General features: G+C 39.2%; 1 protein-coding gene across 30 annotated transcripts in view; it reads right to left on the bottom strand.

Annotated features, from left to right (window-relative positions):
- CD44 (CD44 molecule (IN blood group)) overlaps positions 1-13,159 on the bottom strand; it is a 92,789-nt gene that overhangs the window by 30,299 nt on the left and 49,331 nt on the right. For 10 of the 30 annotated variants that reach the window (XM_024254506.3, XM_024254505.3, XM_024254503.3 and 7 more), the window contains 1 exon segment: positions 11,560-11,790. The exons of 1 other annotated variant lie outside the window; for it this stretch is intronic. In XM_024254506.3, the coding sequence (XP_024110274.2) occupies positions 11,560-11,790 (231 nt within the window). 30 annotated transcript variants of the gene reach the window in all.

Consider the following 13,159-nt stretch of genomic DNA (forward strand, 5'->3'; position numbering starts at 1 on the left):
ACTGTGACTTGTTATCAACCAATCTTTAATGATTCTGTTCTTCCATTAAAGTGCATGCTATTTAACAATTCTATGCCAAAGTATTACCTCGGAGCATCCACTCTCAAAAATTTTGAGTGACTTTACCTAATTGGTCTCAAGAGAAAAATCAATGGGCTTGGAATTTCTTCATATTCTCTTATTATTCTACTATGATCAGTTTGTCAAAGGCAGAATCGCAAACCATTCAAACATATTCATTTTTATAATGAAGCAACATAAAAAGTCCTGTACCCACATGGTATAATTGATAAATGACTGCTAAATGGAATTAAGTATCCTCATAAAAATCCACTAGGAATTTCTTGTTCAGATATTAACTAAATTTCCCACTGTGTCTCGATGATTGACCTTTGCAGCATCATGGGCTTTGAGGGGAAAAAAATCTTTCATTAAATATGCATAACCCATTACCAGTCATCCTTGTGGTTGTCTGAAGTAGCACTTCCAGATTTGAATGGCTTGGGTTCCACTGGGTCCAATCCTGGTTCTGTTTTGTGTGGTCAAAAGCCCGTGGTGTGGTTGAAACTGTGATAACGATGATTGAAGCAATTAGAAAAATGTTATTTCTTGAGCCTTCACCACTTGTCTCGCACATAGTCTTGCTTCTGTAGACTATGCAATGAATCATCTATACCAGGTTGCATAGATGGCTGCATGGACATGGAGGGAAAGCGGAGGGTGACTTCAGCTTAATTCAGCCATATTGGTAAGCATCTCAGTGTCCTTTGCATTCTGTCATAGAATACCTTGGGGTTCAGAACATGAGATCTTCCCGATAAAACAGTCAAAGAAGCTGCAGCAGTAGGAAGGACAGCTTTGAAAACACCAGCCCTCCACCGAGGATAACCAAAGGCACCATTTTGCCCATCCATGCAGTCTGTAGTATCCCTCTGCACTTGAAAGCCCAGGGACCTAGTCGCTGTGTGCTATTTGCAGATCCTCCGGGTGAAGAGGCAGATAACTGAAAGTTATACCATGATAATCACTTTCTGTTGTTAGTAATTTCAGTGGGGAAAGAAATGCCTGAGCAGCCAGAGCTTTCCTATAGATGATTCTGAAAAAGAATACCTAGAATAGCCATATGTTTTAGCGATACATTTCTGAATATTTATCAAACACTATGGTATTCTCATCAAATACAAAATATGTCATGAGCAAGCCATTCACAGCCAATGAAAGAAAATAAGGCACCACAGGTAACCAGCCACCATCATAGCAGCACACTGGAAAGAAAGAGGTGTACATCCACCAGCACCCTGATATTGTCACCCAATCTGTTAGGGCTGGAACAGGAGATGCACCTAACAGAAGGATCATGACAAAATCTGAGTCAATGTGTTTTGTGAAAAGGTTATTTGCAAATCCATCCTAATTGTTTCAAACTTTATTTTGATACCCAAATAACACGAAACTGTTTTCAGAACTATAATACTATCAGCTCTATTTTACAAGTTATGAAAAATCAAGTTTAGAATCATTAACCACATTCTCAATAAGCATGAAAAAGTGCTTATTATCAAGCAGTTATCACACCCCTCCAGAAGAAAGAGGGCATAATGTTGAATTATGTCCATAGGTGCTAAGCAGAAAAGAAAAAAACGAAAAGCAGAAATTGGAAAAATATGCCATAGAGATTTTAAAAATTAAAAAAAAAAAAAAAAACAACAACACCATGGGAAGTTTTGCCCTGAAGCCTGACCATACAATTCATTTGCAGGTAGATCTGTTTGGGTTACCACCCAAGGGAATTTAATTTCTTCAGTATTAAGACCACGTCTTTACTAATAGGCCCATCTGCAAAGCTGGGCCACATCCTGAACACAGGAGACAGTGTAATGTAAAACTTGTGTTTTCGATTATTTGGTTTCTATTCTGAAGTTACCAAAAGGAATTTTCTTATTCCATAGATTAAGCTCTGGAGGGGTGTCGGGTCTAAAAAAAAATCACTTAAAAGTTTAGATAGAAAATTCTAGTTCCTTTTGAGTATTTGTTATATCAATGTTATATACTCAGATGCCTTCAAGGCCTAAGCTATTTTTTTTTCTGGACCCTTTCTTCTCTGTCCATTTGAGGATGAAATTCTCAGGTTTTAATGGAATGGATAGAACTTCAGTGAATTGGGGGCGCTCACACAGCACCCCAAAAGCCTTTTTTCTAAGGAAAAGCAGAACTGTGATGGAGTCAGGTTCAGGATTCTCAGCTCTGTTCAGCAAAATCTTAAGTCATTACAGGTATGTGTGGAAAACTCAGTAATCTGGCAGAATATTAGACCAACCTTTGCATGTTTTTAACTTTTTAAGGATATCTTTAAAGCTCAATTTCCATCTCTTTGTCCTCAAAAAGTTTTATAATTGTCAAACATTTGGATATTATTATGTATCAATAGTGGTTTCATTATTTGCTTTTAATAAGTGGCAATGTCTTGTTAAAGCTAACCTGACATTTGCCCTTCCTTTCAAGATCTTTCTGCTATATTGGTGTCCAGCTCATTTGTTAAAACTCTGGATTTGTTCCTTTGACCTCAGCTGGGTTTTGATTAACTAAGATAATTCTTGAGTTCTGGCTCCCATCATTTAAGCCTTTAGGGCCTTCAATTTAGGAACTTCTACAACTTTTTTTTTTTTTTGAGACGGAGTCTGGCTCTGTCACCCAGGCTAGAGTGCTGGAGTGCAGTTGCACGATCTCCTCCTGGCTTCACGCCATTCTCCTGCCTCAGCCTCCCAAGTAGCTGGGACTACAGGCACCCGCCACTATGCCCGGCTAATTTTTTGTGTTTTTTAGTAGAGATGGGGTTTCACTGTGTTAGCCAGGATAGTCTCGATCTCCTGACCTCGTGATCTGCCCACCTCGGCCTCCCAGAGTGCTGGGATTACAGGCGTGAGCCACCGCGCCCGGCCTACAACTTTTAATTAATACCCTCCTAATCACATTCTTCAAGTCTATTGCTCCAACAGACCATGAGCTTCTGAAAGGCAAAGGCTCTGGCTCTTTTCATCTTTGTGTTTCCAGCACCTAGCACAGTAAGTACACAATGTACATTTTTTCTACTGTTTTAATGTCATTCTCTGATAAAGCCTGATCATTCAAAGACAATCTGTAGCAGTAGATCTCACAGATAAATAAAATAGGAAGAACATGAGACAAGAGAAATTTTGTGAGACATTTTCCCCACTTCTCAAAACATTCTATTTCTTCTTCCATAATCTCATCAAGATATAACTAAGGTATGATCATAGTTTCACCCATTTTTCATATTAACTACTTCTCAAGAGAGATACAATTTGGTATCACTCAGATTAATCAATAAGCCTTGCATAAATGGCTGTACTATAATTGATTATTCTTACTGGTGCTGGAGATAAAATCTTCATCATCATCAATGCCTGATCCAGAAAAACTGAGTTGTCTGTCTCTTTCATCTTCATTTTCTTCATTTGGCTCCCAGCCTGCTGAGATGGTATTTGAAGACGTACCTGTTGTGGTGACTTGCATTAGTGGTTGAGCTGGACGCCAAGCAACCCACTTGCAAAGGAAGAAAATCAGGCACGGAAGGTATAACGGATTTCCCAGGATTTTTAAAAGAAAGTGAGGGAGTTGACTTGCATACCTCAAATTCTTATGTTCTGATCTCCGAAGCTAATACATAAATCTCAAAACAAGTGACTATGTTCTTTAAAACTGAATATTCTCTTTAAGAAAGCTGAAAGAATAAGTGTGGACATAATCTCACCATATAAGTTTTTAAAGGCCAATGAAAACTCCCCCACACTTTCAGATATGTTTATTATTAACTCATTAACCATATGCCATTAAAGCCAAGCCATCAAGAACAGAATGGAAAGGTTTCACATGTGCCTTTTTTTTTTTTTTGTCAAGACACCTTCAGAAAAATGTTGGACTCTACACCTACGTCAGTCATTTCATTGTGTTCACAATTTGCTAATTCATTTTTTATCTTCTCTAGTATCAGATCAGATCAGTGTACCTCCAAACAGAGATGGAAGCTACACTGCAGTTCCCAACACTACTTCAGCATAGAGCAAAAACGTGAAGCCAATTAACAGAGAAATCATTTTTGATATTATTAGGCAATCAAAGGGGTTAACTAAAGTGAACTGTGGTTGAGAAATTCTTTTTCTTTTTGAATAAAAAAAGGAGATGAAAAACTTCCACTTCTTCTCAGTGGTTACTGTAGAAGATGTCTCTTTACTAACAAGCGGTTTTCTACATTTTAAATGAGATTCAGGCTATCTTAGGGAATGAGCATTTGTCTTTTCGTATGATTAATGTCTACCCCAAGAATAGTTCCATTGATGAAGATTTTCTATATTTTTTCAGATCTAGCTATGCTATTTCCTCATGAAAGTCCAAGACTTTTTATGACTGTGGTAATTTTAGAATATACATGAATGATCTTTCAGAGTCACAATTTTGCCCTATCGCTAAAAAAACTTATCCCATTTCATAGTCTCTGTATTAGCCTTCTCCTGGGCTATACTAATCCATAGATTAGAAAGAAGAAATCTGCCTTTTGGTGCCATACAAGCAAACAAACAGACACCAGAGTTAATGATCCTTCCAAAGTCATAACGAAAATTTGTGAGAATAGAAGGAACATTAGGCTTTAATAACATCCCAGAGGTCAATCAAAATTATTCAAGGCTATCAAGAAAACATACGCTATGAGATAATAATAACTCATTACCAGCCATTTGTGTTGTTGTGTGAAGATGATTCTTTGACTCTGATGGTAGAAACAACCATGAAAACCAGTCCTGGGTTTCTTGCCTCTTGGTTGCTGTCTCAGTTGCTGTAGCACTAGTGCTCATCAAAGCTGTTGTAATCATGATTGAATTGATTGTTGAAAGATTAATTAATGGTTTCTAAGAAATAGCATTGAATATGCTTGTACTCTTTTGCTACTCAAGAGAATCATCTATATTTGATATAGATGGTGAAAAGAAAGGGAAAAAGCAAAAAAGTTCCATTTTCTTCAGAGACTCAAACTGAAGTTTATAGAATGTCAGAGAGGGAAGGATCTTAAATATCATCTGGTTCATGCTCCTTATCTTAAAGATTTAAAAATTGTGCTGGACAGAGCTTCTGACCTGTCTGAAGTCAGAAGCCTAATTAGCAAGAGCGAGGGCTCCAGGAACACATGAGAGCTGTCTTGGAAATTTGAAAGTCTATATAATGTAAAAGAGGGATTAAACTTTTTTGCCTCTGGATCCATGAGGCCAAATTAGGATCTGTGGTGAAAATTTCAGGGAGATCAATGTTCTTCCAAATGTTGGATTTAAAAAACCAATAATCTGAACTATCCAACAATGAACTTCTTCATAAAGTATTATGTTTCCCATAGTCAGGAAGATCACTTGGCAGGAAAGTTGTGTAAGAGATTAAATTATTAGAAGTGTTGATTGAACCAGACCATTTAACATCCTTTCCAAATCTGAGAGTTTATGATTCTAAAACCCAGCTCTTCAGAGTCCTAGCTCCTTAATCTTCTATACAATCTTGGGCAACCAATATCCTTCTCCAGGAATTTAGGATATGATATTTCTGCCAGCAATAGATACATAATCTTAACAATCCAACACACAGGGAAAATGACATAGAAGTAGAAGATTGAAAAATACGCCTCTACACTTTTCTCCATTTAGATTCCAAATCCTCTCACTACCTTGCCCAAGGTAATTTCTTATGTCAAACTATATTTTGCAAAGCAGAACAGGACATTTTGAGTCTCATTCTTTGAAAATAGGATAATCAATCAGGAAAGACAGACAGAGATGAAGCGACCCCAATGATCTTGCTAATAAGACCAGAAGCAAGAGTCTTGATTTAAAAATCTCCAAAGACTGCCATTTCTGTAACCAATGATGCCCAAAAATGTGCATTGGAAGAATATGAGCTAACAGTAGACAAAAAACTGAGAACAAGTTCAAGCAGAGAGGCTGAAACCATCATCCCCGAACACAATAGTAACGTGAGTTAGATTTTTTTTTCAGCTATCAAGAAAGCCCAAAAATGACCCAAGATGAAACACTGCCAAAAAGACCCTTTCCTTCACATTCTTTGTCCTATGAAGATAAACATTGTCAACATTTAAAAATAGCATTTTCTTTATTCTGCAATCTCTCTATCCCCCCTCCCCACCACTGCATGATCTTAAACATTGTGATATGGCAACCATAACATAACATGAGCACTATTTTCCTCACGATTATTTATAGAAGTAAAGAATATAATTTATCCAATGTCATATAAGGCAAACAAATGTAAAGAATAATTTTTCCATGTTTATTACTCCCCTCTGCAGAAAGAATGCCTAGTTATTTTGAAATATGGCCGTTACCTCCATCAATGAAAATTAATAAATGAAGGTGTCCTTGTAATCTCCCATTTTTACAGGCTTTGAATCGTTTTTCTCCAAAGCTCCTTTATCAATACACTTTGCAGGGATATAGAGCTAAGAGCCACACACCCAGGGAGCTTGTTAGAGGCCTAGATTCTGATATGGAGCAACAGGTCATTTCCTACATTTTACAGTTGAGATTTTAAGTGTCCAAAGAAAGGTTCAGGGCCTACACTTTGATGAGAGAAATCTGCATTTCCTTCTCTTATTATTGGCTGTGAGAATCAGATCAGTAGAAAGGAGAAGCCTGCACTTTCCAGCAGACTTCTTTCTAAAGGACAGTTTCTCATTGAATCACACAGTCAATTCATTCATTTGTAGTTTTTCATAATTTCATTCATTCATTCAAAACTATTGATTCATAGTTTTTCCTTCCTCTGATGGAAAAATCATTCTGATTCTATATACACATTGCCAAAAGGAAAACATACAGGACATTTAAGAATATCAATCATATCCCCAGATCCACAGGCCTTTCTGATATATGAAGTGGTACAAGACCCTATTCTCACTAAGAATGATGAAGGAGATTTGACGTGATAATGGACGTCCTCTCCCCTTAACACTAAAAGATCTGACATCCAGGAGAGCTGATAAGCAAAAGACGAAGCAGTTTACCAGTCGTTGCTGTTGTTGTGAGATCCTGAGTCTTAGGCTGTGAATTACCAAACCAGGACCATATCCAGTTATTTTGCTCCTGAGCTGTTGCGTGGCTGTTTGAGTGCACAGTTGAAGTAACTAGATCAATTATGAAAATATCACTTAGTGATATTCCCTCTATAAATCTTTACTTTCAGTTCTGCCTATATATGATGTCTGTATCTATTATTGAATGATAATTAGAAAAGAAAATCTAGGCCTGGTTTTATCTTTCCAGACTCCTAACGTCTCCCACAATCTTAGGACAACATCAGAAATGCAAATTCCTCATGGGTATAAATTTCATGCTACTCATTCTTCAAACTGAATCCCCTGAATTCATGATCAAAGCAAAATCAAGCAGCAACTTAATAACCTGTGAAGGAAAGAGATTTTCTATTTACTTGGTTGGGCGACTGAGCCATGAACTGGAGGTTTTCGAAGCAGAATTTCAAACAACTGCTTTCATGCATTTATCTTTGGATTATCTTTGGGTTGCTAGTGTGTATTTTTCACAACTGTCTAGCATTGTACCCAGGTAGCTTGCGATGACAACTGGCATTTCAAAGCTCCACCCACACGCATCAGCCTCAGGTAGAACTTCATACTTGAGCAGGAACTTTGCAAAGAAAATGTGTTCAAAGTGTCGAAATCAGATAAAGCTTCCTCAGGTATCCATCTATCATTTCTGTCACTTTTTATTCTAACTCAATATGTGTTTCTACCAAAAACCAGAGTTGTCAAAGTTAGAGAAATTCCAGGCTTTTCTCAAATTAGAGAAAATATCATCAGTAACACTTTGCAATTTAAAATCTCTCATTCGACTCTCAAGTTTGACTTGAGTCCAGCATGTTTCCTTATTGAAACGGAATGGCAAAAACCATCAGGATAAATATCTAATTTAAGCCAGCTGAGATTTTTAAAAGCCACTTTAAATTACATATCCCTTTGAAAATCTATGTTATGATCTCCTTCCTCAAAAAAGTGATGCTACATATACACATTCAAAATCTTGCATATTATTTCTGATAGTTCTAGAATGCCTTATGGTCTACCATTGAACCTACTGAAGGTCCATGAACCCTAGGTTAAAAACTTTGACTCTATCTATATCAAATGCCAACAGCTGGCACAGTATGTTCTGTCCTCTAAATCAAGCTTGTCCAACCCATAGCCTGCGGGCCACCTGTGATCCAGGATGGCTTTGAATGTGGACCAAAAAAAATTCATAAACTTTCTTAAAACATTAAGAGATTTTTTTTTTGTTGCTATCCCATCAGCTATGGTTACTGTTAGTGTATTTTATGTGTGGCCCAGGACAATTCTTCTTCTTCCAATGTGGCCCAGGGAAGCCAAAAGACTGGACACCCCTGCTATAAAGGACACATTAGTTCAGAACAGAGAGTAGAGAAATAGGAGCCAATTTTACCCATGAAGCCTCCAGACAAACCTGAGCATCCCCGGGAAAATCCACAGACACCACATTCTCACCTCAGAAACTTTATTAAAGATGCATAATTCCCGCCACCCTCACCCAATAGTACACCAGGAAAAAATAGTACCAGACGAAACAAACCTACAAGAAGAAGATAGAAATAGGCGTTATTTTTGTCTTCCTGAAAGGAGTGGTATGAGGGGGGAAAATGGAAAAAGCTACTGCCTAGCCAGCAGAATTTCTAATTTTCCCCACCCAAATAGGCCATACCAGATCTGAAAAATAAATAAATAAATAAATAAATTATTCCTTTGACACCCAGAAGACAAGGAAATACAGTGTTCCAAGGCAGGAGTCTGCTTCCTGAATTAGTTTAGGTTTCTTGATCCCAGAGAGTGCCAGGTCACCAATAGGAAGAGGCTGATGACACTCAAGATAAACAGCCTGCTGGAAGCCTAAAGCTACCCAGATGGTTATTCTTACTAGCTGTCCCTATTGCCACCCACTACAGGCCCTTCAGGAAGGAATGAGCCAGCCGAGCCAAAGATAGCTTCTTCTATGCTCTCAGCCAGCACTCCTCTTGACCCCTGCCCTCCTGCAATGCATGAGGGAGGCTTTGCAATCACTCCCTTACTCTGTCCCAGCTCTCAGTCCAACAGTGATAAGGTTTTGCAAATCTCCTCACTGGACTTTAGAAATACAATTCTACTCACGAACCTAACAGTGCTGACTTTTCCTGGCATGCCATTATGCTACGTTCAAGTTTCCACCAGGTTGTTTGCCTTAGTACCTGTCTTTGCATGAAGTGATCCACTTGGAGCTGCTACTGGTCCCATTGGGTCCTATAGTACTTCAGTGACTCTCAGGTTAGCCCTGGACTCATCTGGTAGACTCATTAGTCTCTTTCTTTTTTAGCTGCTGAAGGAAACTTAACTAATTTATCTGGGAGGAGAAAGGCACAATTCATTTCTCAGCTCAAATCCTGAACTATGTTTTAGTTAAGTCTCATGAACACTCCTTTTCCCTGATTTCTAAACTAATAATATGTAGTCTCCATGAAGGTAAGTCCAACTCTGAATTCCTAGCATCCTAGAGCAGTGTCTGGCATACAGAAGACCTCAGATATTGATTGAATGAATAAATATCTCAGTAATCCTTGCCTCTCTTCAATATTACCTCCTTACCATGTTTATCCTTGGATCCCAAGCATTCTAACAGGCCTGGTACGTAGTAGGTTCTCAAAATACGTTTGCCGACTAACTTAGGAAGGGAAGATACAGTTCTTAAGAGATATTCTATAGGGGTTAATAAAGTGTGTGTTTTTAAAACACACATGAAATACTATTTTATATAGGCTATTAGTGGCTTGAATGTTAACTACGTATAGTCCCCACAAGTTATGTTTTATCAGGATTTTCTTCTTTGGAGGGAAGTGATACTTTAGGGTAGACCTATTCTCCTTCCTGCTGAGACCACTAATTATTGTGTTCGCCAACATCTGACAAAATTGCATGCTGTAATGATAAGCACCTTCGACATGGTTACTTTAAAAAGACAGGGAACCCAAGAAGCAGTGAGTAGCTAGCAGCACTGTCTGCTTGGTTTGCAGAAGCCTCTCTCAAGAAGGGTTGCCCACGGGACTACCAACAATAAGCTGACGCAAACTCAAGAGGGCCAATAACCCAAGAAAGCATGGGCAGCTTGAAAAATCTGCTTTTAAAAAAGCTTCAAAGAATGTGCAGAGAGTGATGGGAACCCCAATCCTATTTGTATCGTGCCCTCAGCCAGAGACTGACAGAAATTTAAAACAATATTGCACAAGTGACCTTAAATGAAATCACAGTGCTGTGGGGGTTTCCTGGCTTCTGGGTGACGAGGAATAGAGAAGGGCCCTGTCTTGAGTATTCACAAGCCAGAGCATTTCTGCCACACTCTTTGGAGGCCCAAGTTTCACCCCTCAGGAGCTATAGCCAGGAAAAGACAAAATCCACACCATACTAGGAAAACCGCTCCAGAGGCAGATGCCCTATATGAGTTTGATTAATCCTCCACTGGAGGAAAATGGCCCATCTGGGAGCCCATTTCAAAACAAACCATAGAAGAAAAGCAAAGAGGGAAACAGGAGACAAGAGAGATGTAAACACTTTCCAGTGGAGCTGAAGCGCGAGGGGCAAACTCCAAAGGAATGGAACGCAATGTTTACATACTTCCACTCTTGCAACCCTAAGTAATGAATTACCCCCACACACCAAGTAAGTATTGAGAACATTCCCCAACAGGCTGGATTATAGAGCTCTTAAGCTGATTTAATTTCACCAGAAAACTCCTCCAGATATGCTTCCTTGGAACAAAAATGAAGGAATTGTTGAGTAAATCATGGTTGGTGAAAATCACTGAATATTACACTATCAATAGTATGAGTGTAAATCAAGTTAAAACATAAAAAGCCACAGTTAACCCATGTATGCCTACTGTTCCATTATTGGAATGCTAAGCATGTGGGAGTTATTTATATCCTACTTCTCATTGTCATCACCAAGGTCTGATTGCAAAAATTCAAAAAATTGCAACCTCAGGTATAAGTGGGTTTTTTAAAAGGTGCTAGTGGAGCGCTATGCAAACTCTATGATCCCAACTTTATGAAAACAATCTTATCCATAGGTGGATAAGAACAAGAAGGAAACATGAAAAAATGAAAACAGTTTTCATATCAGGCTTGAATTGTCACTGTATACCTAGGGATAAGAGAATAAGGAGGGCTCTCCCGAAAATAAAACTTCCAATATGGCACTTCTTATGCCAAGGTAAGAAAAACAGTTATAGATGAGGAAAAAAAGGTAGGCAGTAGTAGTCAATGCATGCAGTTTACTGACAACCACAAGAGCCCACCTCCCTGAATGGCATCACCAGCTTCCAGCTGTCCAGAGATGAGAAAATCAGCATGTGAGTGTGCAATACTCAGGAAGGTCAGAGACATTTTGCCAAGGAATTGCTATTGGGAAGCACAGTGGTTTATTCTCCTTACTGGTAGCAGGGGTTCTGTCTGTGCTGTCGGTGATCCAGGGACCGTCTTCATCTGGGATGGGATGTGCAGTAGAAAAGGTGTAAAAGATGTAACCTCCTGAAGTGCTGCTCCTTTCACTGGAGGACCCGCTGCTCACGTCATCATCAGTAGGGTTGCTGGGGTAGATGTCTTCAGGATTTGTTCTGTATTCTCCTTTCTGGACATAGCGGGTGCCATCGCGGTTAACAATAGCTGGGAGAGAGAAAAGGTACTTACAGAACTTCACAGCTCATATTTTGAGTATGTGGATTAGTGTTTAACATAGTGACTTCAAAGCTATTTTCCTTTGTAACGAAAAACATCTATCTGTCCAGTGGTGGGAGAGAGTGGCAGATGCACTAAGAAAGTGCACCCTCCCATCCCCCACACACCCTGGGGATGAGGCAGGAAACAAGGAAATACTGGGGAGTCACATCCCCATGTTTGAATCCCAGCTTCATAGAGCTCTGGACAAGGCAACTCTGAGCTTCAGTTTCCTCATTTGTAAAATGGGGATTATGTGATACATTGTAAGTAAAGTGCTCAGCACACTATTCAAAATACAGTGGATGCTCAATAAATAATCATCCTCCCACTTGTTTCCCTACTCTCCCTTCTGAAGTACATATAAAATGTGTTGCTATTAATTCCATATATTCCTCCGAAAAGGATTTGAAGTAGCAGACTAATAGCCTCAGCAGGGAAGATACATCTGCAAATTGATGAAGATTTTGATTTTCTGTTTTAAGGGGCAAATTTTGTCCGCTTGTGCAAACACCCACTTCTGGCTAGGAAATCAGCGGTCTAAATACAGACAGAGCCTTTGCAGTTCTCTGTGAAATTCAACCTGGAAATTAACAAGCACAGATATACATGAAGATCAACATCTGTGGTTTCAACAAATGACTAGAACGAACTGGAGAAGAAAAAGCCTGAATGCATTCATTCATTATTCCTCCCTAGAAGTATTTGCTGCTCTCAAGTCTGGGCCACTCACTATGCAAGTGTGCATTTAGATGAAATTATTTTCTGCTGTATTGCATTGATGGGACTAAAGGTTCTTTTTGGCCACCTATTTAGCTTGCTCAAATGAAACCTTTTTTTTTTTTTTCGAGATGGAGTCTCACTCTGTTGCCCAGGCTGGGGTGCAGTGGTACAATCTCGGCGTGCAGCAGCCTCTGCCTGCTGGGTTCAAGCAACTCTCCTGCCTCAGCCTCCCAAGTAGCTGGGACTACAGGTGCCTGCCACCACACCCAGCTAATTTTTGTATTTTTAGTTGACACGGGGTTTCACCATGTTGGCCAGGCTGGTCTTGAACTCCTGACCTCAGGTGATCTGCCTGCCTCAGCCTCCCAAAGTGCTGGGATTACAGGAGTGAGCCACTGTGGCAAGCCTCAAGTGGAACAATTAATAATACATAAATGAAAAAAAAAATCAAGGTCTCAATCACCCTGGTAATCTCTGCAGGTGAGGATTTGACAAGGAAATATTGTTGACCGCACTGTTACAGGTCTGGACTTCAAAAGAGAACTGTGGTCATCAAAGAAACAGGGCATTTATTAAACATCTACTACGGGCTGGG

The sequence above is a fragment of the Pongo abelii genome, chromosome 9 (assembly GCF_028885655.2).
Source record: "Pongo abelii isolate AG06213 chromosome 9, NHGRI_mPonAbe1-v2.0_pri, whole genome shotgun sequence".
Lineage (NCBI taxonomy): Eukaryota > Metazoa > Chordata > Mammalia > Primates > Hominidae > Pongo > Pongo abelii.